This window comes from Balaenoptera borealis (assembly GCF_965194805.1).
Source record: "Balaenoptera borealis genome assembly, chromosome: 3".
Lineage (NCBI taxonomy): Eukaryota > Metazoa > Chordata > Mammalia > Artiodactyla > Balaenopteridae > Balaenoptera > Balaenoptera borealis.
The window spans coordinates 45,500,281-45,523,603 of record NC_138866.1 but is presented as its reverse complement, the minus strand read 5'-3'; the positions used below and the strand labels follow the sequence as shown (position 1 = coordinate 45,523,603).

The following is a 23,323-nucleotide window of genomic DNA, read 5'->3' as shown; positions in this document are numbered from 1 at the left end:
GTCATTCTTACATACTCATCTGATTGTGCCTCTACTGCTCAGATTTCAACAGTTTCTCATCACCCAAGCCAAGGTTGACTGTCCTTGGTTCGGCATTAGAAATCCCAATCATCTGACCCTTGCCTATTTGTCCCGTCTTATGTCTAAGCTCTTCTCTAGAATTCACCCAAGCCTTTGCTTGGCCTGGAATGCTCTCTTGCATCTCTGCTTTGCTTATGCACTGCTCCTGCATCCTCAGATGGCTTCCTCAGACGGCTTCCTCATTATGGTCTGCCCAGTGACTCCAGGACCAATGCTACTGTGAAGCTATCCCACTCCTCAAGGCAAACCCAAATGCCCATTGTTCTGTGCCCATCTCCCCCCCACTGCAGAACTTTGAGTAGACTTAGCACTTGTTCTGCAACTTTTATAATTTTTTTGTGAGTTACCTGTTTTTTTGTATTAAAAATTGCTTGATGGCAGGGACATGCCTAGCCCCCATAATAGGCATTCAATAAATGTTGAGTGAGCAAATATCAGGATTCCCACACTTGGCAAGGAAGTCAGCTCCAGCATATAGTAAAATCATCTTTATCTTTCTCACACTGCATAAGAGAATAACTGTCTAGTCTGGGACCTCCATTGGCATGTCCATCAGAAACAGCCCAGATGAAGTTAAATGGCTGTGTACCAGCCAGAGGCAGGAGCCCAGGCGGCATGCATGCTTTCAATCACGTATCAGCCACTCCAGGAAACACCCTAGTTGGTCTGTGTCTTCCAACCATAGGCCTGAGTTTATGTTAGCTGGTTCTCAGCTTTGCATCCAACCATGTAGTATCTGGATCATGGGAAAGGACCTGAGCTTTTAGTTAGAATTTGTCCCTGGCCAACATCTTACAGAATCTAGCCTCCAAGTCATTGGAATTCCTGGCTTCAGAGGAGTGAAATGGTCAAGGCACTCAGTTCTCTGGTGTGTTTCCCTATTAATGGAGTTTTGTTTTAATCCCTGGCAAAGGAAGGTGCCTCACCGCCAACCAGGGGGTGAAAGGTTAGTAAACTACGTTCTTAAGAACTGGGATTTCCTCTTCTTTGTTCATCAGTTCACGTTGCAGGAGGAGATGGCACATGGCACTGAGCTAGGAACTGACCCTCTAGGAGCAGGTTCAACATGCCTACCCAAGGCACATATGGCCAAGAAGAGCTTGCATTTCCCCGGAACATAGCCAGGAATAACTCTTCAGGAAGGCCTAACTCACCATGTTCTGAAGCTGTGTAGGAACCTTTTCTGGGGAAACGACTCCCAGTGACGTACATTTTGATTAAATGAGTGAGGCAGGCTCTTCATCCCTCTAACCAGGGAAATTCTAGTTGTCAAAATACTTTTATAGAAAGGAATGAGTACTGATTGGACTGAGACTTGCCAAGACAAGATTTGCACCCCACTCTCCCCGACTCTTAAAACACCGTATTGTCACCTTGGCTTATAAAGCACCCAGTTTGCAGCATGATTTAGTAGCTCGGGATTCTCTTTGTTTTATCATCAGTGGATTTTGCATGATTAAGCTGTAGGGCACCCAGTGAAAATTTAGCCCATGAAGTTACTCCATATTCTTTTATGACAGATTGTACCCAAGCATAGCATTGGGTTACCCAGACTTCTCTGAATCATGATCACTGAGTTTTCTGAGCAGCTACTTGGGGCCTTTCAAAGATGTAAACAACAAACGTGAAACCTGGTGACAAAGCAGTAACATGTCAGTGGCCTAAAAGCCAGAGATACATCTATTTGCTGCTCACTCTGTGGAAGTATTAGCATTGTTTTAACAGCAACAAAAGCATGACGGAGAATCAAGTCTGGTCGAATAGTTCCAGGATGTCACCAGAGGGAAGCAGATGTCCTGAACTCTTGATCCAACCACAGCTTGAGTTGAGGAGGATGTGAGGATTGGTACTATGTGGCTGGGGAAGCCCTGTCTCTTGTGGTTAACAATGGTCCCAGAAGGACTCTCCACTTGTCACAGTAGAATGAAGGGCCTCCAAGCACAGAGTCAAGTGATTTCTTGCCTGAGATGACTGAGTCTGTTCCTAAAATGCCATTGGCTATCCAATTCTGTTTCTCCAGAAATTCCTCCTCTTTGGTCTTCACATTACTGCAAATCAAGAAGTAACCTCGCCAGGCCCACTCTCCCCTGCTATATCTTTGAGTCTCAGGTGATCATCCCATACCCACATTCCCTAAAACTAGGTTGGGTTCACCCAGGTGGCAGGGCCTGATATCAGAGTAGGCCAGGCCTCTTTAATCAATCCCAGTTAGCTACTCTAAACATTAAAAAATTAGAAGTTTCCTACTTATTTTGTAGTGTTTGTGGATTCTGTCAGCACCTCAGAATAAAGCACTTAGAGATAGATAGTATCTTGCAATCAACATGGTTAGTAATGGATAATAATTCATAGAAAGCATGAATAACGTTTATCCAATGCTTCAGCATTTCAAAGACTTTACAGTCACTGTTTATTCAGCCTTCCCACTGATGGACTATTTGGTCCTCATTCTACAAAAAGTTGATGCAATGTAGGAAAAATCTGGGAATCTGGCAACCTGGCTCTAGTCCCCATTTCACCACATACTTGCCCTGTGATCTAGATTTAATGACTTAATTTTGCCATCTGTAGAATGAGCTGGGGTGGGGGAAGATGATTCTAGAGACTTCTCAAAGATCCTATCAGCTCAAAAACCCTGACTTTAAAGAGCATGGGCAAGTGCTTTGTTTTGGTTGTACTTACCAAGGTAATAATTCTCCTGTGGATTTTCAATACAGTTACTGTTTAATTTTCCTAAATCTAGAATCCCAAATGTAGGAATTATTTCAGATGTGCTTTGGAATTCCCATTATCCCATAGTCTAGGCAGTCTTTGGACCTTTCAAGTCCTGATATGTGGTTGACATTCAAGGAGAACATCAAAGACACATCCAGATACATGACTTAGCTAGGAGAAATGGTCAGCAGACACACACACACACACACACACACACACACACTATGTGGTAGTTTTGGAGTCCAGGATGCCCTTATTCCCACTGGGGTATAGGAAGTCAGAAGAAAGATGAGGCTGAGAATGACAGCAGCTCCACCCATGGGGAAAGTGCTGCTGCCTGGATTTTTTCCTATCACTGTGGAAGCGGCAGAAACAGCATATGGGGATCTGCACTAAACCTAGAAAGAAATTATCTTGAGGATGAAGACTCATCATATGTAGTTTATGTTCTAAGTCAGTTCTTTCAAAATCAAAAATGAAGTCGTCTGGCTAAAGCAGTGAATCCCTGACATTTTTTGGGTCGTGAATCCCTTTGAGAATCTTACAGAAGCTGTGGATGACCCTCTGCCCAGAAAAGCACCCATATATTCACAAATTGGGATGTAGTTTTAGAGAATTGCTGTATGCTCTGAAGCCCATGGACCCCAAGTTAGCCACCCCCTGGTGTAAAGAGTAAGGGAGCCCAACAGTGGGAATATCAGAACTAGATCAAGACTTCTAAGTCTGTAATTTGCTGCCAAAATTAAACAAGTAGTAACATAAAGGTTTTTTTTTTTCTTTCGTTTTTTTCCCTCTGACCACCACCTTCTTTTCCTTTCTCTCTTCCCACATCTCTTGTCATCTCTTCTCTTTCCCTCTGAATTTCTCTCCCCATCTCCTGTGCATCTCGCACCACAGATGTTCCAGCCTGGTTAAAAAGCCTCCGCCTGCACAAGTATGCTGCGCTCTTCTCCCAGATGACCTACGAGGAGATGATGGCCCTCACTGAGTGCCAGCTGGAGGCTCAGGTATGTGCTTGGCTGGCTATCCTCGAGAAGGTACCCCGGGTGGAACCTGACGTTCAAGTCCAAGGCAGACCTTGTTTGAACCCATACCTGTACCCACCTAGTAGCTTGCCTTGTTCTAGGAACTGCCAGGTGCTGGCCAGCATGCCATGGTGAGTAGGGCTGGGTTCTTGCCTTCAGGGTCCAGTAAGAGATGGGAAGACGAGCAGGTAACCACAGGGCAAATGAGGGTGAGAAGGAGTGTTATGAAAAAGAAATAACCTAGGTGCACACTTCTAGGGTGCTAGGGGGGAATCAGAAGAAGTAACATTGACCAAGACCTCAAAGAGTCCGTGTCCCTGCTTTTGTTTTCCTGGGCCCCTCCCTCTGTCTGCCCAGCCAGGGCTGCTTTGGAGGATGACAGATTGGTTGTGTATTGTCCAGTCCAGTTACAAATCACCTGACTTCTAGTAGTTAGGAAGTAGAAGCACCAGCTCCCGTCTCAGACCTTCCCCAACACTTGTCCAAAAACACGTTCAGACAGATCTTAGTTGGAATGGAGAAAGTTGTACAAAATATTTTCTTCTAACCACCCTAAATAACATGGGACAGCCATCGAGAATGGGATTACCCCAGGTCTCAGATGTCAGTTCCCTCTGTGTGCCATAAAAGGACAAAGTTCCTCCTTCCCACTGTGGACCGAAGCCCAGGCCAGTCAGCAGAGCCCCTGAAGCTAAGCATGTTTCCTACCATGCTGTGCTCAGGCAAATAGATCTGACCAATGTCTTTGTTTCCCTTGTTTAAAATGCTATTTGCATGTTTCAAATTGACCTCGGTTTCCTTTGAGTGGTGATTTGAGAGAATTAATGGTCTGAATGGGCTAATAGTATTTCCCCTGCAGGAAGAGGAGATTATACCATTTGGGGCATGGCTGGTCTGGACGCAGACCTCCCAGCAGATCCTGGTTTCCCACTGCATATTCAGTATCCACAGTTAACCTCTGCAGGCCTGGCTGAATACCAGTATTGAGTTGTAAGACAAAGCCCAGAGTCACTGCACATTCTCAGAGAATGAAAGGCCCTAATTTCAACTTCCTAACACTTCTCCCACTGCTTTTTTATCTCGATCACTCCTTGAGATCCCCAGGACTGATGAGAACTTCTTCTAAGAGCATTCTTGTGTTTGGGTCAGAGTTGAGAAAAAAATCTCGGTCATCAGTTGTTCGACATGAGAAAAAACAAGAAATAATTGACACAGAGGGCAAAACCAGAGGCCAGCACAGACTTTTCAGAGTAAAAATTCACTTGAACCCAAAGTCAAGGCTAAACAGAAATATGCCCCCAGTGCTTCATCTTAAAGAGTGGGTTTAGACATCATTTGAGTCTTAATTTTCCTCAGTAAAGGCAATACCTCTGGTGTTCCCACCTTTAAGAGAAATTTTATGAATATTTGTGAGAGTCATCAGAAGTTTATATTAGAGACCTGATTTGAGAGAGGATCTTCTATTTGGAAATTTGCAGTCTCTCTAGTCAACAAATGTTTAACTGAATCCTTGGGCTCACCACTGATGCGCAGTTAAGAAGATAAAATCCATAATCCTAACTGTGAATCCTAATCCTCTCTCTGAAGTGATGACTGAAATATAGGTTTAAGTTCTCTATTTTAGTTTTCCTTATGGAGAACCAAGAGGGGCTGCAAACTGACAAAAACCAGCCAGTATTGTCTGACACCAGGTGAGAACTGCACTGGATTTCATGTCTCCTCGAGATGGGTAAACATAGGAAAGCTTTGAGAAAGCAATGCGTATCTCTGTATGGGGTTGGAACCTTCAGGAAAACTGGAACGGACCGAAATGATAAAACCTGGACACAAGGAGTGAGTGTATGACCTAAAAGTGATCTTTTAAGACTATGAAGAAATTTCATGCTGAATGGGATAATTGGCTATTTCTCGTTCTCCTAAAGGTCACAGCCAAAAGACACAGGCAAATGTGTAGCCAGATGGAGTTAAAGTATTTAGTAAGAAGAGGTTGATGATAATGGATATTGAGGAGTTATAATATTTAGTAAGAAGAGGTTGATGACAATGGATGTTGAAGAGAGAGACAAATGGATATTTACTAGTCTGCACACATGTGGGAACCAAGAAGACAGTAAAGTACTAAATAGCTTCCAAGAATCTCTAAGCTGATGCTTAAAAATATGTTTTTAAATATAACTTTTATTTCATTATAGAATGTTACCAAAGGTGCAAGACACAAAATTGTCATCAGTATTCAGAAGCTCAAAGAGAGACAAAACCTCCTGAAGTCTTTGGAAAGGGTAAGTTATTACCGGGTCATGAACCACTTCCACCTTCATCGTGGGAAAATGGGCCAAGGGAGATTCTCAGTTGAAAGTGTCATCGGCAGATCTTGTAGGGAGTATCATGCTGTTTCCTTACCAAAGTCAGAAAAAAATGAAATGATTTTGAAGTGAAGTTTCCTGGTTATACATGCTTCTATGTAATCTAACCGCTGAAATGTACTTATTCCCTGTGTCCAGGCATCCCACAACTGGCCATCCCAGAGCTCTAAGGAAATGTTTTATATATATTCCCTTCTGCCTTTTATACGTTTGTAGAGATGAAGGAGGTGTTCAGCCCACAATCAGAGGCTGCAATCTTGACACATCAGTGTAGGGAACATACAGATGTGCTTCATTCCTGCTGTCCTCCCAGGGAAGGATCTTATTTTGAGAAAAGCTGCCCCCAGAGTGGCAAACACCAAGTAAACCCCAAGCTTCAACAGAGAGGATCAAAATCACTTGACGGACAGGCATGGTAGGCTCTCCAGAGAAAAATTTCAGACATTAACTTACCAGAATGGGTCCCTATGACTCTGAGAGGACCCATCTCAAAAATGCACAGTGCTGAAAAAGAGTTTATTCCATTGTTAAAATCAGTTTATTTGCTGCTACCATCCCTTTTTGTGTGCTGCCTAAGCATGTTCTCTTCCTATCATGGTATCTGGATGTCACCATAGTAAGGATGTCATTTTTAGGGCTTGGTGACTTTATGAGTTCATCTAAGGTCCAAAAGAGAGCAGACGTTGTGAGCCAGTGCTGCCTCGGCCCTAGTGTGGAGATCCTTGTATATTGCTGTTGGGAGTGGTGGGTGGGAAGGTACTGATATTTGCTGCCTTCAGAGCTTGAGTTGTAATCTCTTCCAGTAATCCCAGGGTGCCTTTGAAAGGGAGCAAAGTATTGAGGTAGGTGAGGCTAAAGCAAGTTTTGTAAGCACATAAACATTTTAATGTCGTGGGGATTTTTTTTTTACCTTATTCACAAAGATGTGTGACAACATATAAAATTATGCTTAATGCATATCTTATAAAATATAAAGTAATATGTAGTTACAGAATATGCATCTTTATAAGGAAGGTGGGTTTTTAAGCCTCTGGATGGATAGATAGAGGCTACTCATAGGCACCTCCTTGATGAAAGGCCTGTTCTTAATTAAAGTGAATCACAAACGACAAGTAACCTATCCAAGTGAACTTGAAGTTGTTGTTGTTGTTCTTAATTTTATATCAACTCCTTTACCAGGCAGTTTGTCTAACAGAGTGATTACTGCCGTTTTTATATAACTGTTCTCTTTGGGGGAACATTCAACAGGCCAGTTTTCTCCTTATCTGTTAAAAAGCACAGAAAACATTTTACATAAGGATTAGATTGCTAAGCATTATGGTAAAAGAGCGATGTTTTCCGCACTTATTTCTGGAGCATCCTTCAAGAACTCATTCATATCCTCTTGTCACTGAGGATATGCACCCACCTGGGGGACAGAGAGATGGAGTTGCTGTCGGCTCCACTGCGTGCAACATTGGGCCAAATCAGCACGTGGAAACACAAGGGCAGCAAGGTGGCTCGGGCGGCCCTCACGTGCCACTGACTTTCTATCTAGCCTGTCATAAGTCGGTGACACTTTCTGTGTCCTATATTTCACACCTAGAATAAGGTTGACTCCACAAAAAGACCTTCTCCCTGGGTCACTGGACTGGGAATGTTAAAAAGATGACAGATGTAATACAGAGTCTGAAAGCAGCTACTGGCCAAGCGGAAAGCATGATGAGTTTACTCGGTGTGACTTCTTTAAGGAGGGAAGCTGCGGACCACCACGTTGGGCTTGCTTGGGAACACCCGAGTCCAGACACCTGCGAGCTTGTCCCTTCAGGAGCTGATGGCGTGGGGGTGGGTGGGCAGCTCTCCTCAACATCCACTGAGGACTCAGCCCCCGGCTCTGTTCCCTCTTCTCTGGGGGCCGCGCCTCTCCCGCCCTGCCAGGGAGAGGGTTGCCGGTAACCCGTCCCCACATAGGCCACCAGCGACAGGCTCCAATCAGCCATTCCTCTGACATTCCCAGACATCCTCAGCTGATTATGCTGTTGGAAACGCTGTCATCATGCCCTTGCCTCCTTTGGCATTCTTACCTCACAGAGATTTCTAAGGAGATGGCCGGGACCCCGCCAGTGGCTAGTTCACAACCAGCAGCCGCTGCAGATAAGCTCTAGGTCCAGAGCGCTACCACTCAGTTACTGAACACTTACTAAGCAGCTGCCTTGGACTAGACTTCCCCTGTCCACTGGAGGCTAACCGTGAGGAACTCGTGGTCCCCACCCTCGGGGAGCTCGGGACACGAGGTACCACAGATAGATGTGTAGGGGCGCCCTCAGAATCCAGCGTGATCGGCGTCATCGCTGAGGCTGGTGGGGACATCTTCCTGGGATGAAACAGACCACTCTGCCGTGGTGAGGATGGAAAGCAGAGGGGAGCCAGTGCTGGCGGGAGGACTCGCTGGGAGCCCGTGGCCAGCGGTGGACCCCTGAGCCAGGGCGGGGGCCGTGACGGTGGAGAAGGATGAGAGAGTCAGTTAGCGGGAGTCCGGGCGTTGGCAGGAGGTGTGGGCTTGGATGTCACACCATTTGGGAACTGAAAATAGAGGAGGAGCTATAGCGTGGGAGAAATAGAGTTGAGTTTGGCGGATGCAGTCTGAGGTGCCTGTGGGACACCCAGGCAGAAACAGCAAGTCAGTGGCCAGGAGAACAAGTCTAGAGTCCACAAGGCTTTGCAAGGCTCAGCTGTGGGTCGTTTGTATATGGATGGTGGTTGGTACCCCAGAAGTGTGTGGCGACTGATAAGAGCCGAGAACAGACCCTGGGTGGGGAGCAGCAGAGGACATGGAGGGACCAAACAGCGACAGACCCCCGAGGGTCACAGAGGGAGGGAGGGACCGTGGCGGGGTCACGTCCCATGACGACTGTCACTGCCCCCTGGAACTGGCCACCAGCAGCTCACTGGTAGCCATGATGAGTAGGGTTTCAGAGAGATGGGAGGGGAAGCAGAAACCCAAGAACCGGGGAGCGTGAAAGGATATCGAGGCTGTGGGCTCAGGCAGTGTAGCCTTCTCAAGGTATTTGGTAGAAAAGGAAAAGGGAAGATTAGAATGGTCACCAGGGCAGATTTTCCAGCATTTATCTTTAATAATGAAAATGTTTCCATGTGCTTTTATTTACTGTCTTTTTTCAACTGACTCCCAAATGATGCAGCTGAACCATTCTCTGAGCCTGGGAACCTGGCCTGGGGAAAGGAGATACACACAACATACTCACACACATATACGTCTGTGTTCCCACTGCTCCCTGCCCTGGCAGCACCCTCACGCTGCCTGGGTCCCGGTAACTGTAAGCATCTTAGGGTGAAGATTCTGTCATATTTGTTTTTAGACCCCCCGTGTCTAACAGTGCCCGGCCCATAGGGAGAATAGAGTTAAGTAGATGCAGGAGTGCAATCTGTTGGGTGAGGAGTCCAGTTCTTCTCACCCAGAGAGAAAGATAGAGCCATGGGAAGTTACATAAGTGCCGGGGCCGCCACTGGCAGCCAAAGTTCTCGCTTCCAGATGATGTGCCCCTTGTGGCTGTTACATGCCCCTAGAGAGGCTCTGAACCAGTCTTCCTCCAAGACCTAAGAAAGCCAGGCCAGGAAGGCTGTGACAGTCAGATGGTAGCCTCCTTCCCACTTGTCGGCCCTGAGCTGTGCCTGCCTGAGTGGATTGCTGTGCAGGAAGGACCAGCCTTCCCACTTCTGCTCTCACGTGAGCTCCTCGGCTCTGCACGGGAGTTAACGGGCAGCTTTGCTTCTTTGTGTTCATTTTTGCTTCTTCGTGTTCATAATACAGGATTATATTTATGGTATGAAGGATCAGTAGAGACTTGGGCTGATTCCCTGTTTTGGTCAACATGGAGAATTCATTCCCACAGCCAGTCGAGGGTACAGGATTGAGCTAGCTTCCTTCTCAACTTGGGCCCTCAGTGCTAAGTTCCGGACTTCACTCTGAAGAGTCAGGAATGTAACCAGATGGTCATAGTGCCACCCCATGGAGGCTGGCATAAGCAGGAGTATTGCCAACTGGTCACAAGCCAGGTGTTGTCTTTGAGACAGTGGCTTTGAAGTCAAAACAGAAGTCAAACAAAGCATGATTCCTGATTGTGATATTTTCAGAAAGTGTCCAACGTTATTCATTATGTTTATGGTTTCCTTCTTGGTGTAGTTGTCCCCAGTAGAATAAGATCTGAACTTGGGACGAGTATATGTTCCCTGTTTGAAGGAGTTCAGCTCTTAGCATAACCCAGATCTCCTTCCCCATCACTGAGTAACTACAGAAGCCTTCATGCCACGTGACGAGAGCAGACAAGGTTTCAGTGGCAGTTGACAGAGTATCACAAGTGTGCATTAGCTCCCCTCAGTGGTAGCTGCCACGTGGGATGGCACAGCAGGGGTACATATGGTCACCCAGACGGGCCTGCCAGCTCCGCCTGCCCAGCCCCCTTTCGTGGGGAAGCCTCATCCCTTCTCTCTCCTCTCCCTTCCCCTCCTCAGTCAGGGCTGCCCTTCCACACCCAGGTGCTGGCTGGGCGGTTGGCAGAAACTGGAGGACCTCGAGGCAGGGGTCGTCCAGTTGGCACACAGTTTGGTCAGAAAAGATGGCAGGGGCTCTCTTGGCATAGGTCAGCTAGCTTGCCTCCCTGTGTCATGCCCTGATAGATCACCAGGTCCAAAGTCAAGGAACCAGTCACGTGACTCTGGGAAAGGGCTGGTCCAGCCTGGGGAAGTGGGAAAACTGGGAATGACCAGGAGCGTCCTGACTCACGCATCAGGCTGGCAGACACAGGCTGCAGGCTGGTCTCACCACACACGGCCCTCTCCGCCAAGTTTAGAAGGAAGAGGGTAGACTCTCTGAAGCCTGCCTCTTTACAAGGAAAATGGGATTCTCTCCCCTGAAATAGGCCGGATAGTGGCCCTGGCCAGGTTTGAGACAGTTCTGGTGGCTACTTAACGTTTCACTTCCCTCCGAATCCCTGGGTGCCAACTAGGCTGAGGCACAGTTGAGGCTCTGCTTCCAACCCGCGAACAAAGCAGGTTCCCGCCAGCGACGGGGCGGGCTGTCGGTGTTTTGCTGCCCAGAACTGAAACACGCCTGTCCAAGGCTGCGTCTTCAGATTTCCTCTTTCTAACTGATTGATGGGCGGTCTGGGTGTAGAAATGATCACGTTCCATGAGCTTGTGTTCCTTGACATCATCAAGCAATTTTTCTTGGTAAGAGAGGATCCCCAGAACGGGTTGGTACTCATGCTTCAGGCTTTTAAAATTATGTCCTTGCTATTCTGGGCGCTCAGAAGCTTAAATACTTCATTAGTAATCAGGGCCCTGATAGTCATGGTCCTTCCCGGGTCCCGGGGAGAGGTCTCCTGCATAAGCATTGGGCAGCACTGTGGCAGGGCAGGTCCGCCCACCACACCAGCAAAGACCCCCCAACCCCTGACCTCCAGCCCCAAGCATCTGAGCCTGTTCTGCGCCTCTGTGAGCATCTGGCAAACAGATAGATGTCTATCAGAATCAACTTTCACTCCTTTTTCTAATAAATAATGCCCAGGATATAAAACTCAATGTACAGGAGGATCTAATTGTATTATATAAAGTCATGTATGTATTACAGACAATTATATACATTACAGGCATACCTCGCTTTATTGCACTTCGCACATACTGCCTTTTTCTTTTTTCTTTTTAACAAATTGAAGGTTTGTGGCAGCCCTTAGTTGAACAAGGCTTTTGGCGACATTTTTCCAACAGCATTTGCTTCTTACTTCATGTCTCTATGTCACATTTTGGTAATTCTCACAATATTTCAAACTTTTTCATTATTATTATATTTGTTATGGTGATCTGTGATCGGTGGTCTTTGATGTTACTATTGCAAAAAAAATTATGACTCGTTAAAGACTCTGGTCATGGCTAGCATTATTTAGCAATGAAGTCTTTTTTTTTTTTTTAAGATTTCTATTTTATTTATTTATTTTTTGGCTGTGTTGGATCTTTGTTGCTGCTCGCGGGCTTTCTCTAGTTGCGGTGCGCGGGCTTCTCATTGCGGTGGCTTCTCTTGTTGCGGAGCACGGGCTCTAGGTGCGCGGGCTCAGTAGTTGGGGCTCACGGGCTCTAGAGCACAGGCTCCGTAGCTGTGGCGCACGGGCTTGGTTGCTCCGCGGCATGTGGGATCTTCCTGGACCAGGGCTTGAACCCGTGTCCCCTGCATTGGCAGGCAGATTCCTAACCACTGTGCCACCAAGGAAGCCCCAATAAGTGTTTTTTAATGAAGGTATGTACATTGTCTTTTTTAGACATAATGCTATCGAATATTTAATAGACTATAGTGTAGTGTAAACATAACTTTTATATACACCAGAAAACAAAAAAAATTTGTGTGACTCGCTTTATTGAGATAACTGGTTTATTGAGGTGGTTGGGAACCAAACCCGGAATATGTCCAAGGTCTGCCTGTATAGTATATACAGTTCTCATCTCCTGTAGAAGAAATTCTTGCATCCCTGCCCCAGACTGCTGACTCCTACACTCAGGCCCCCATGGCTCCTTGGACCTCATTTTCCACCCCCTCCCCTCCCCCACCCCGTTCTACGCCAGCCCTCCTTGCTGTTCCTCACACCCTCCAGGCTCCCACCTCAGTGCCTGTGCCCTCACAGTGCCCTCTGCCTGGAGCGCTCTTTCCCGGGAACCTGCAGCTCAGGCTCAACTGGGTTCCTGCTCCCATGTCACCCCATCACGAAGCCTCCCCTCCCAGCAGCCCTGCCCTGTGCCTTAGTCTCTAGCATGACGAATGTTCATCTCATGGCAGGATGTAAACTCCCTGAGCGAACCCTACTGGCTTTCCTGCCATATCCCCATGCCTAGCCCAGTGCACAGCAGGTCAGAGCACCCAAAACATACTTATAGGTTTAACAAAGAAACACATAACACTGAAACCTGCAGCTTTACAAATATTAACATAATCACAACCACCTGATGAGGCAGGTCCTACTGTTACCTTCATTTTAACATTGAAACCTTCCTTCGTTTCCACAGGGAAACTGAGGTACAAAGAGGTTAAGTCATTTACCCAAGGTCACACAGCAGTGTCAGAATTCAAACCCAGGCAGCTGTCCTAGAGTCTGTGCTTTGAACCACTGCCTGTGTTGCCCGTATCATGCGCTGAATGAAGATGTGAATGAGCATGTTCCTTCATCTAAAACAAATCACACGCAGGTCAGGAAGCCACCATGTGACCCTGTATAACTTTGTTTTACAGCTTCTAAAGTGTGTGGATGTAAACTAAATAAATGCATTTTAAAGAAAGGCATTGAGGAAGCCAGGGAAGGAAATGTACCAAAATCATTTTAGTGATCGTCGCTAGATAGTGGGATTTTAAAGTGATCATATTTTCCTCGCTATACCTGTATGTATTTTCCAAGTTTTCTACCTGGGCTAACAATAGAATGATTCAGTTTTAAATGGTTGCTCTTCCAAAGAACATTCTAATGAAGGGGTCAGCAGCCCTGAGCCCTGCGTGGGAACAGCTCGGGGAAGAGGCGGGGCGGCATGGAGGAGGGTCACCCAGTTCCTGACCCTCATGGAGGTCTTCTCCCTCTGACCATCCAGGACATCATCGAGGGGGGCAACCTGCGCATCCCCCTCCAGGAGCTGCACCAAATGATCCTGACTCCCATCAAGGCCTACAGCTCCCCGAGCGCCACCCCCGAGGCTCGCCGCCGGGAGTCCCAGGCCTCACACCCGCCTTCGCTGATGGGCCCGGAGAGCCAGAGCCCCGACTGCAAAGACAGCGCCGTGGCCGCCGGAGCCACGGCCACTGCCTCGGCTGGGGCCAGTGGCGGGCTCCAACCGCACCAGCTGAGCAGCTGTGACGGGGAGCTGGCTGTCACCCCCCTGCCAGAGGGGGATCTCCCTGGGCAGTTCACACGTGTCATGGGGAAAGGTAGGACCCGATTCTCCCGCCTCCCCTTTCCTCTTCTCGACACCACTGACCAGAGCTCCCAGTTCCCAAGGACCTTCCCCAGGATGCTGGGCGAACTACCAGAGTACATGTCATTAGCCCATTTTACAGATGAGGAAAGTGCGGCCCGGAGAGGTTAAGGTATTTGGATCTGAATTCCAAGCTCTCTGATCCCCAAAGGCGTCTTTCTTCACCCTGGCTCCCTTCTCTCCCGCTTCCTCAGACCAGGGCCTGCTGGCGGAGCGCTCATTGGGCCTTTGGACCCTCAGGCTGAAGGCAGCCTTCCCACGGGCCATAGAAGGTACCACAGCCACACTGTGTGTGTCTGTAAGGCAGCATAGAATTCCCACGTGGTCCTTTGGGTAAGAGCGCCCCTTCTGCCTGTGACTGCCCTGTGCCCGGCCCTTATGCATATATCCTTGACCCTGTCTGACACTAGAATAATTTGTGCTTGATGGGGTATTTCTCAAAAAATCTCGATTATTTAAAAAATGTAGTGAATACCAGTACTTTTCCTTTGGGAAGGGGAAACAAGTTTTTTCTCTTCCATTGTGCAATATTTCAGACCATTTAAGACTGGGTTCTAACGAAAAGGACAGCTGAATCTTATAGGCGCAGTGAGAGTTTCCCTATAGTACGTGTCCTTAAAAAGACTGAAATCTGTAGAAATCTGGCGCAGAGGAGATGGTTTGTAGCATCCCTTGGAGCTGAAATGCCAGTCGCTTCCTGGTCAGGGTGGGTCCCGCCACCTTCTCACTCTCCCCCAACCCCAAGTGGGCTCTTTGCTGTGTGGATTAGAGCAGATGGCCCCGTGGGTGGAGGTACAGGTGGGCGTGGTTATCTGAGAGTGTGGTGCGTCACCCCCCTTCCCTGTGACAAGACCCATGTGGGCTCTGCCCTCAGGGGATTCGCAGTCCTCTGACATGGTGTCTTTTTAAAATTTAACTACTTTCAAATAAATTATAAAATTAATTCATGCTCTACATAAAAAATCAAAGCTAAACAAAATAGTGAAAGGTGAAAAATATGCCCACCTCCACCCCAGGCCCTGCCATCTTCCTCCTCAGAGGTAACCACTCTAAACGGTGGGGAATATCCCTTCAGAAACATTATAATCATATATAAGCACATGAGCATCCTTTTTACACACAAACAGGTCTTGCTTACATGTTTCTCTGCAGCTTGTTTTTTTTTACATTATATGCTTTCAGTATTTCTAGCAATACAAAAGCACCACCTCATTCTTTTTTAAAGGCTGCATACTATTCCCCTGTATGCATAAACCATAATTTAACAGGGCCACAATGAATGGACATTGAGATGGTTTCCATGTTTTGTTATTACTGACAATGCTATACTGAAAATCTATGTGAAATGGTATAAATGGGATTCTATGACAGACTGGTTATGCAGGATTAGGGAGAGAAAGGAATCCTGATGCCCAGTTTCAAGCTTCATGGAGAGGCATTTTTACTTCTCACTGACATCTTTGTCCAACCATCTCCACCTGGCCTTCTAAACATTCCCATCAAAATCAGAGCATCAGGACCTCTAGGATGAGAATAGAATGGGCTACACTAGCGTGGCCATGACCTGTCCAGGGTGGGTGTGTCCTCCACCTGCAGACTAGCTCTGCTCCGTCTCTGCGAGAACTTACTTGAGTGTGTAGGTGAATGTGAGCCTGTGCATGTATAAATGTGGGTATCGCTTTGAGAAAATCACCCTCCTCTGATTGAGAAGCAGGCTCCCTGCTCATGTGCGTGCCCACACACCTCACATCCTAAAAGATGTGCCAGCCTCACTCCTCCAAATGAGATGTGCGGCTCATTCATAAAATTATGGCTCTTGCTCTCTGATAAGGGCTGATGGTCTTTAATGCCTTTGAACTCCCTCTCAAAAGGAACCTCTTTCAAAGACAGGGCTCGGGGACGCTGCTGCATTCTTCCTCTCCCAGAGTGTCTGTCTCGGGCTGGGTTGCAGAAGGCTTAATATAGAATGGTATGCGTGGAATTAACCAAAGGGGCTTCTGGAGGCAAGGGCTCCTGTGGTGACCAAGCCTTTGACTTCAGTGGAATGAGGAGCCTCCTGGCCTTTTTTGTGAACGTGACATAAAGCCACAGTCACACATACCTCTCAAAATATTGGTCCTGAAAGGAAATCAGAGGCAGATCTCAGAGGTTAGGATGGGTGTGCATTTCTCTAATTCACCTTCCCTTTTTTTTTTTTTTTTAATTCCCAGTGTGCACACAACTCTTGGTCTCCAGACCCGACGAGGAGAATATAAGTTCCTATTTACAGCTCATAGACAAGTGTCTAATCCATGAGGTGAGTTTCACGAAACTGCTTTTTCTCATTGCTTAGAAGTGGTTCTCAGAGTTTCTGTGCTGTGATCATTCGGGTGTCCAACACCTTGTGTTTGAGCGGGGTGGGGGGGGGGGTCATTAATAATAGCTCAGGCAGAACTTGGCTGTGGTGGCTTCAAACCTAAACGCAGCTTGCATATTACTCTGGGGTCCAAAGTTTCGCCTGGACTGAGCTCTGACTTGGGGGCAAATGCCTGAGAGAAACGTCCGGCTCCGGAAGCCTGCCCGAGGGACCGAGCCTGGGGTGGCCGACCACAGTCCTGCCACCTAGCCCCGGGGGTGTGGAAACATTTTCCCTTTGAGCTCAGGAAAATTGGAGGAGGGCGGGGAGAAAAGGAGAGCGTGCAGAAGAAATAATGTGTGTCTGTGTGTATGTTGTATGTGGTTTGGTGGTTAGTCTGCTGTATTTTGACTTGTGATTCTTATAGGAATTGTTTTTATTTTTTTTAATTTTTATTGGAGTAGAGCTGATTTACAATGTTGCATTAGTTTCTGCTGTACAGCAAAGTGCATCAGCTATACGTATACATATATCCACTCTTTTTTAGATTCTTTTCCCATAGAGGTCATTACAGAGTATTGCGTAGGGTTCCCTGTGCTATGCAGCAGGTCCTTATTAGTCATCTATTTTGTATAGAGTAGTGTCTCTATGTCAGTCCCAATATCTCCCAATTTATCCCTCCCCCAGACCCTGCTTTCCTCCTTGGTAACCGTAAGTTTTTTTTTTTTTACATCTGTGACTCTGTTTCTGTTTTGTAAATAAGTTCATTTGTACCATTTTTTTAGATTCCACATATAAGTGATATATGATATTTGTCTTTCTCTGTCTGACTTACTTCACTCAGTATGACAATCTCTAGGTAGCCTCCACCCAACCTCCCACTCACCCTTTTCAATGTCCAATTCTGACTCTGCTCTCATTTGGGCCAGCAAAAAAACAATAGGAAGGAGAGAAGGCAAGAACAGGGGATGGATTTTAGAGCTCATTCATTCTGTAGATATTTATTAAGCACCTAGGTCCTGCCCCTGGCTAGGGAGCTTCCTGTGGGAGGGGAGTGAGTGGGACAAAAGGAAAACAGGTTATCACACATATGACAATAAGGCCACCTCCGAGGAACTGGAGCCCAGGAGGTGTGGTGGGTACCCACCCAGAGCCCCGAGGCACTCCGTCCAAGCTAGAGCTGAAAGGCGAGCAGAATCTTAGTGGGAAAGACTTGGTCCGTGAGGAAGCGGAAGAGAGCAGTCAGGCAGAGGGAACAGCGCTCGGAGGGGAGGAGGACGCTTGGAGTAGGCTTCAGCAGGGTCTGATCAGGGGAGCATTTAAATTTCTGAAAAAGCAAACCAGAACCCTGCTTCCTCTCCCACGCCCACGCTCAGCACTGATCCTTGAAGATACTGGAGGACAAGTTCCCTCCCACCTCGCCTCCAGTCTGCTGAGCCCAGGAGACAGAGTAACGAGCCCTGCAGCTGCCTCCGTTGGATGGCGCACTAGCTTCCTCATTGGTCCACGCCAGCCCCGACGCTGGTGCTTCTCCCTTTCCTGCAGTCATGCATGCCCTCCCTGGGCATCCTGACTCTCCTTTCTGTGTCTTTCCCCTTTTCCTCCCTGGAGCTCCAAGTGACAGGCGCCAAGGTGGCCCCGTGTGGGCTCATCTCCCCTGACTGCAGTGGAGGGGGGCGCGTCGCTGACAGGAGTCACGGGCAGAAAGGAGCTCGTGCCCCGTCTGCTTGCCTGCATGCGTGTCAGGATGGAGGGGCCTGCTCTCTGCTTCGGGAGGGAAAATGGTGTTTGAGGCTTTTTATGATTTGAGTTTGAGTAGAGGAAACACGTGTGAATAATTTTCCACAGCCTCGGGTTATTCTGTGTGTGCAGAACCCACCCTCCCTGTGAGGCCCTGTCGAGGCACAGTCTCCATCCGGGCTGAAGACTGGCCGGGGCTCCGAGACCCAGGGCTCCCTCCCGATCGTGCTGTTCTTTAGCCAGTGGATGGGAGGGTGTTGACTGCCGAGACACCTTCCTTCCTCCCCAGGGACAAAGGAGCCAACTCCCTAGACGAGTAAAAGGACAGGAAAGTTCTGAATCTTATTTCTGAGACCAGTCGCTTCGTCTCCTGGATTATAAGCCCAGGCTTCTCACCTCCTCGCCGTCTTGAGAAGGTTCTGGAAGACGAGCTCTTGCCCCCTTTATGACCCCTGTAATCCAGCCACAAGAGCTGTAGGACACATGTTCATCCAGACAGACATATAGGTCTGGGCCTGACAGGGACAGAGAGCTCAGAAGTGGCTGACCGGCTGTGTCTGGGCATTCTGGAGCGTGGAGTCTTCCTTCCCCTCCAGCCCCCGAGGAAGCTGCTGCCAGCGCAGCCCAGAGCTGCCTGGAGCGGGCTGAGATGAGGTGCTGGCATCCCAGCCGAGAGCAGAGCTCCCACAACTGAGTGCTATTTGCAGGCGCACACGGGAACCAGCTCTCAGAAATCGCTCATTACTAACCATGGTCTAGCTCCTCTCCAGGCCTCCCAGCCGCAGCTCCCAGGACTGAGAAGAAGAGCCACACACTGAGCACGCCTAAGGGGCCCATCCCCATCTGCAGCCCCAGCTATGTGAGCTGCTGGCCCGCTGCTGAGTGGCTGAGCTGACCTCTCTGAGGGGGCGTAAACATGTCCATCTTCTTGGGTGCTCTTGGCCACCATGGGAAATGTCACATATGAACCAGTGTCCCTGGAAGCACTTTGAATGCACATCTGTAAAGTGAGCCATTTACTCCTTTGTCACTTGGAAACTCAGGTGGGCTCCAGACCAGCTCAATGTTGTAGTTTTGAGACCTCGAAGTCATTGGTTGGAGTTTAAGGCCATGGTTGAATACCAAAGCTTATGAAGCCACCAAAGGGCCGTCCATGCAACCGAAAAACCTAGTCAGAGCGTCTGTGGGCAGCACACAGTGAACCATGACGAACAGCCAGGCGTGTTCTGAGTGTCCTAAGTGCCCTTTGTGTGTGAATTTCATTTAATCCTTACAACATCCCTTTGATGAGGTATTATTAACCTGAGTTTTCAGAAGGAGCTGAGTCTCAGGTAAAGGAACTTGCATAAAGATGTGCAGGGATTCAAGCCCTGCCCATTTGCATCCAGCGGCTTCCACTGACCCACTGGGCTGGACTCTCCTCCCCAAGTCATCTTGAGCAGCGCACCTGCATCTTGTGTCCTCGCTCAACATTTGGCTGAATAAGCTGGTCAAAAGCAGAATCTACCCGTCCCTTTATTAGTCTAGCAGAAATGCTTGCCTTTTGCAGCTTTTGGAGCTATTCCTGTATAGCTGGACACTTGCTGAGCATAACCAGCAAATGAGAGGGACCACAGAGGAGAACCACATACTCACCTCTTAGCCGTGAGACCATCCACCATGCACCTTAAGGCGTGTCAGCACATTTTTCTCTAACGGGGCACAGAGTGCCTGCTGGGGAAGTCCTCCTTGATGACTCTGCTCAGTGGCATCTGGCTAAGGTCACCCAGGAGGAAGGGGTTGGCAAGTCGTCAGTACCTTTTCCACAATATGACTAACGTCTTCTTGCTTTTGTTCACATAGCTCTCCTGTGTTCAGGTCCTTAAAGATGAAATGTCATTGGAAGAAAATAAAGCTGTCATTTTTTTCTGCCTGTTTAAGGAATCTGTTTCCTTTATGGGAAACAGACATATAGTCTGTTACTCTAAGTATTCATTTATTTCTACTTAAAGTATTTCATGCTTTATTGACAAAACTACTTGGGTATGATATCTCCATCACTGTTACTGCTAATCAGTCAGATCTGGTGGATTTATGACAGTGCGTGGACCACAGTTCTAGGCACTTGACAGGGGTTTCCTATATTGCATGTGTGGTCCTCACCATCTAGAACACTACATGGCCATGGCCTATCTGCAGCAGAATTCCCAGGGCACTTGCTGCAAACACAAACCCCCTAGACTCCTCTCCATATCTATGAAATCAGGCTCTGGTTGGGGGAGGGGGTTCAGAAATCTGCCTTTTAACAGTCTCCTGGGGGGATCCTAATATATCATGAATTTGAGAGTCCCCGCCTTGGGGTCTCATAGCCCCTGTGAAGTCCTTCCCTGGGCTGCACTTGAGTACATAGGCTGTACACACAAAGACACGTGATATAGGTGAGAGTGCGTTACGTATGGGGCAGTAGGCAAAGCATCCCCAAACACCAGTTTTACTAGAAAAGACTTGAGAAGGCATCAGATCTACCCATTTTCCTAAACCTTAGACAAAATTTAGGTGAGGAATGGTGCACTGGGGTTGTGTAGAGCATGGGGCCCTTTAACTGGAGATTTCTCAGCAGAGCCCAGACACGCAGAGAGTACATTCCCTTTTCTGAAGCCCCACAGACCACTCCAGGGTGAACACACACCATCAAGCAGATTGATTTTTTGGAGTGGTTTAGCATTTCCATGGATTATGAAAATGCCTGTAAAAGCCCGAGTAGTCAACAATCAATTTTGCAATTCATTCTTGGTTAATAAACAGAGTCCAGAGTGGAGTCAGGGGAAAGTGGAAGGTGGGTATGGATTTGCCAGAAATGCAACCAAAATTGAGGGTTGTCAAAAGCTTAAGGCATGTACCTTACCAGGCGCCTCCAATGTCAAATAACTTGAATTTTCAGTACAGGCAGCTCCCAAATAAAACTGACTGCTGTTTGGACCAGGTTGGAAACAAGGTGAAGAAAAGGCAGCTGGAGGACTCCTATGTTTCCCCTATTAATCGCGTGTTTCTCCTTCTAATGCCAGGCTGCGTCACCCATTAAAAAGTCCTGTTTGTTTTTGCAGGCATTTACAGAGACACAGAAAAAACGATTGTTGTCATGGAAACAGCAGGTGCAGAAGCTCTTTCGGTCTTTCCCTCGGAAAACCCTTCTAGACATATCAGGATATCGACAGCAAAGAAAGTATGTTGGGATTTCGGTCTTTGTAATGCATGGTGGTTCCAGTACCTCACTGTCTGCTTAGGTTCCAGGGGCAGGACTACACAGGGCATCATTCCTTGTTTATCAGGGCGCCCTATGACAAGTCCAGATCGCATTCCTTAAACAGGTGGGGTTGGGAAAAAGCTGTAGAGGGAAAGAATTCCCAGAGAAAGAGCTGAATGTGATCTTTGGCAACTCAATTTACATGGTCAAAATGACGGTGTTAGTCCGGATGGGCATCGAGTGGGGAGTGGGTATGATTTAATGAATGCCCACAAAACACTTGGTGGTTTATCCACAACAGGGGAATCTGAAAGGACAAAAACGTGTTGTTCTCTCCGCACCTTAAGTGGTAGTGTAATTTTTTCTCCCTTCTTGCTGCAGACAAGCTAATTATAGTTGGTGGCAGGGTGAAGAGCCCAGTGCTGGTCTATTTTGGTCTGAGCTGCAATCTAAGAGTAAAGCAGTACCATTCTTGATTTTTCATAGTACTTCAGCTTCTTGGATGCAGTTAAAAATAAGCCTCGTCGTACTTTAGAACCCATTACCTTAATCTGGTTTGAAATTGAGGAATCTAATTGCGTATTAAAGGTGAATTACAGTGACAATCTGGGGGAGGAATCACGGGGAGGGGTAGAGTGAAGCCTTGAACAATGACAGGGAGTTTTGGGGGAGACAAGGGACTGATGATGATGCAGATATGCTGAAAAATCAACATTCTATTTTACTTTTTTCAACGTGAGCAGATAAATACTCATTTTTTTCGCTTGCACCTAGAAAGTTCTGAATTCATTTCTCAGTGCATATGTAGAAGCTCTGTCCGTGTTAAAATGTTTGGCATTTATTTGCATAAGTGTGCCTTGAAACATCACTGTTTTATAAATTACTTCAGGGAGATAAGGCCAGTTGGAATTTGTGAAAAGTCTTCATTGAAGATTAATGTAAAAATTGAAGTGTTATCATATTCCAGCATATATAACACAGTTATTTATTAAACAAACATTTAGCATGTACTTTGTGCCAAGTGGGTATCCAAGCACTTAAGAATATTAATACATTTAATCCTTGCAACAGCCATATGAGGTAGAGGTGCTATTATTAACCCCAATTTACAGAAGAGTTGGGAGGCAGTGGCATCCGGGATTTGGACCAGGCAGGCCAGCGCCAGCTCCAGAGTCAGTGCTCTTAACCACTGCGGTTGCGGGCAGCTCTCCTGGTCCCCGGATGATGTGCAAAAAAGAGAGTCAGACAAAACAATACTCTATTGCCAGCTCCTTGGCCCCAAGCCTCCCTGGAGGGTTGGGCTGGACCACCTGTGCACCCTGAGGATTCCTGGGGGCCCAGATGAAAGGCGAGCCCTGCTCCTTAGCCTTCTTCCCTGAGGCTGCCCCCTTCCCAGGCTCTCCCTCTTCTTGTAAGGTCAGCAAAACCCCCAAGAAAGAGGAGGAAGATCCGGACCCCTCTTGCAACACCAGGCCCTTGGGAGACAAGTTCCAAGAGGAAGAAGGAATTCAGAAGTTGAAGATGAAAACAGAGCTTTCAGGCTCTTTGCTCCTCCTCCCCAAAGTGCCATCCGCTGCTTCTGTCTGCCCTGCTTTGTCCTTGGTCCATATCACTGTGCCCTTAACCTTGACTTCTCTACAGTGTTATTAACTGACGCTTGAATTGGGCTAACCCAAGGTTTGCCAGATTGGTTCTCCTTTTATTGATTAGATCAGAATGAATTCAGTCATCAATTATGGATGGTCAATTGGAAGTTGCTAAAGCTCCAGAAAATAATTCATTCTCATAAATATTACCTCTGGGATCTTTTTATGCTATTAATTTGCTTTGAAGACCTGTT

The 23,323-nt window shown here is 47.4% G+C and overlaps 1 protein-coding gene across 9 annotated transcripts in view; it reads left to right on the top strand.

Moving 5' to 3' along the window:
- SAMD4A (sterile alpha motif domain containing 4A) overlaps positions 1 to 23,323 on the top strand; it is a 224,606-nt gene that overhangs the window by 179,566 nt on the left and 21,717 nt on the right. For all 9 annotated transcript variants that reach the window (XR_014242965.1, XR_014242966.1, XM_082386513.1 and 6 more), the window contains 5 exons: positions 3,694 to 3,803; positions 6,014 to 6,100; positions 13,805 to 14,138; positions 16,396 to 16,481; positions 21,344 to 21,462. Coding sequence is in view for 7 of the 9 variants with exons in the window: in XM_082386513.1 (XP_082242639.1) it covers positions 3,694 to 3,803; positions 6,014 to 6,100; positions 13,805 to 14,138; positions 16,396 to 16,481; positions 21,344 to 21,462 (736 nt within the window). In the remaining 2 variants the exon portion in view is untranslated. The remainder of the gene's footprint in view (positions 1 to 3,693; positions 3,804 to 6,013; positions 6,101 to 13,804; positions 14,139 to 16,395; positions 16,482 to 21,343; positions 21,463 to 23,323) is intronic.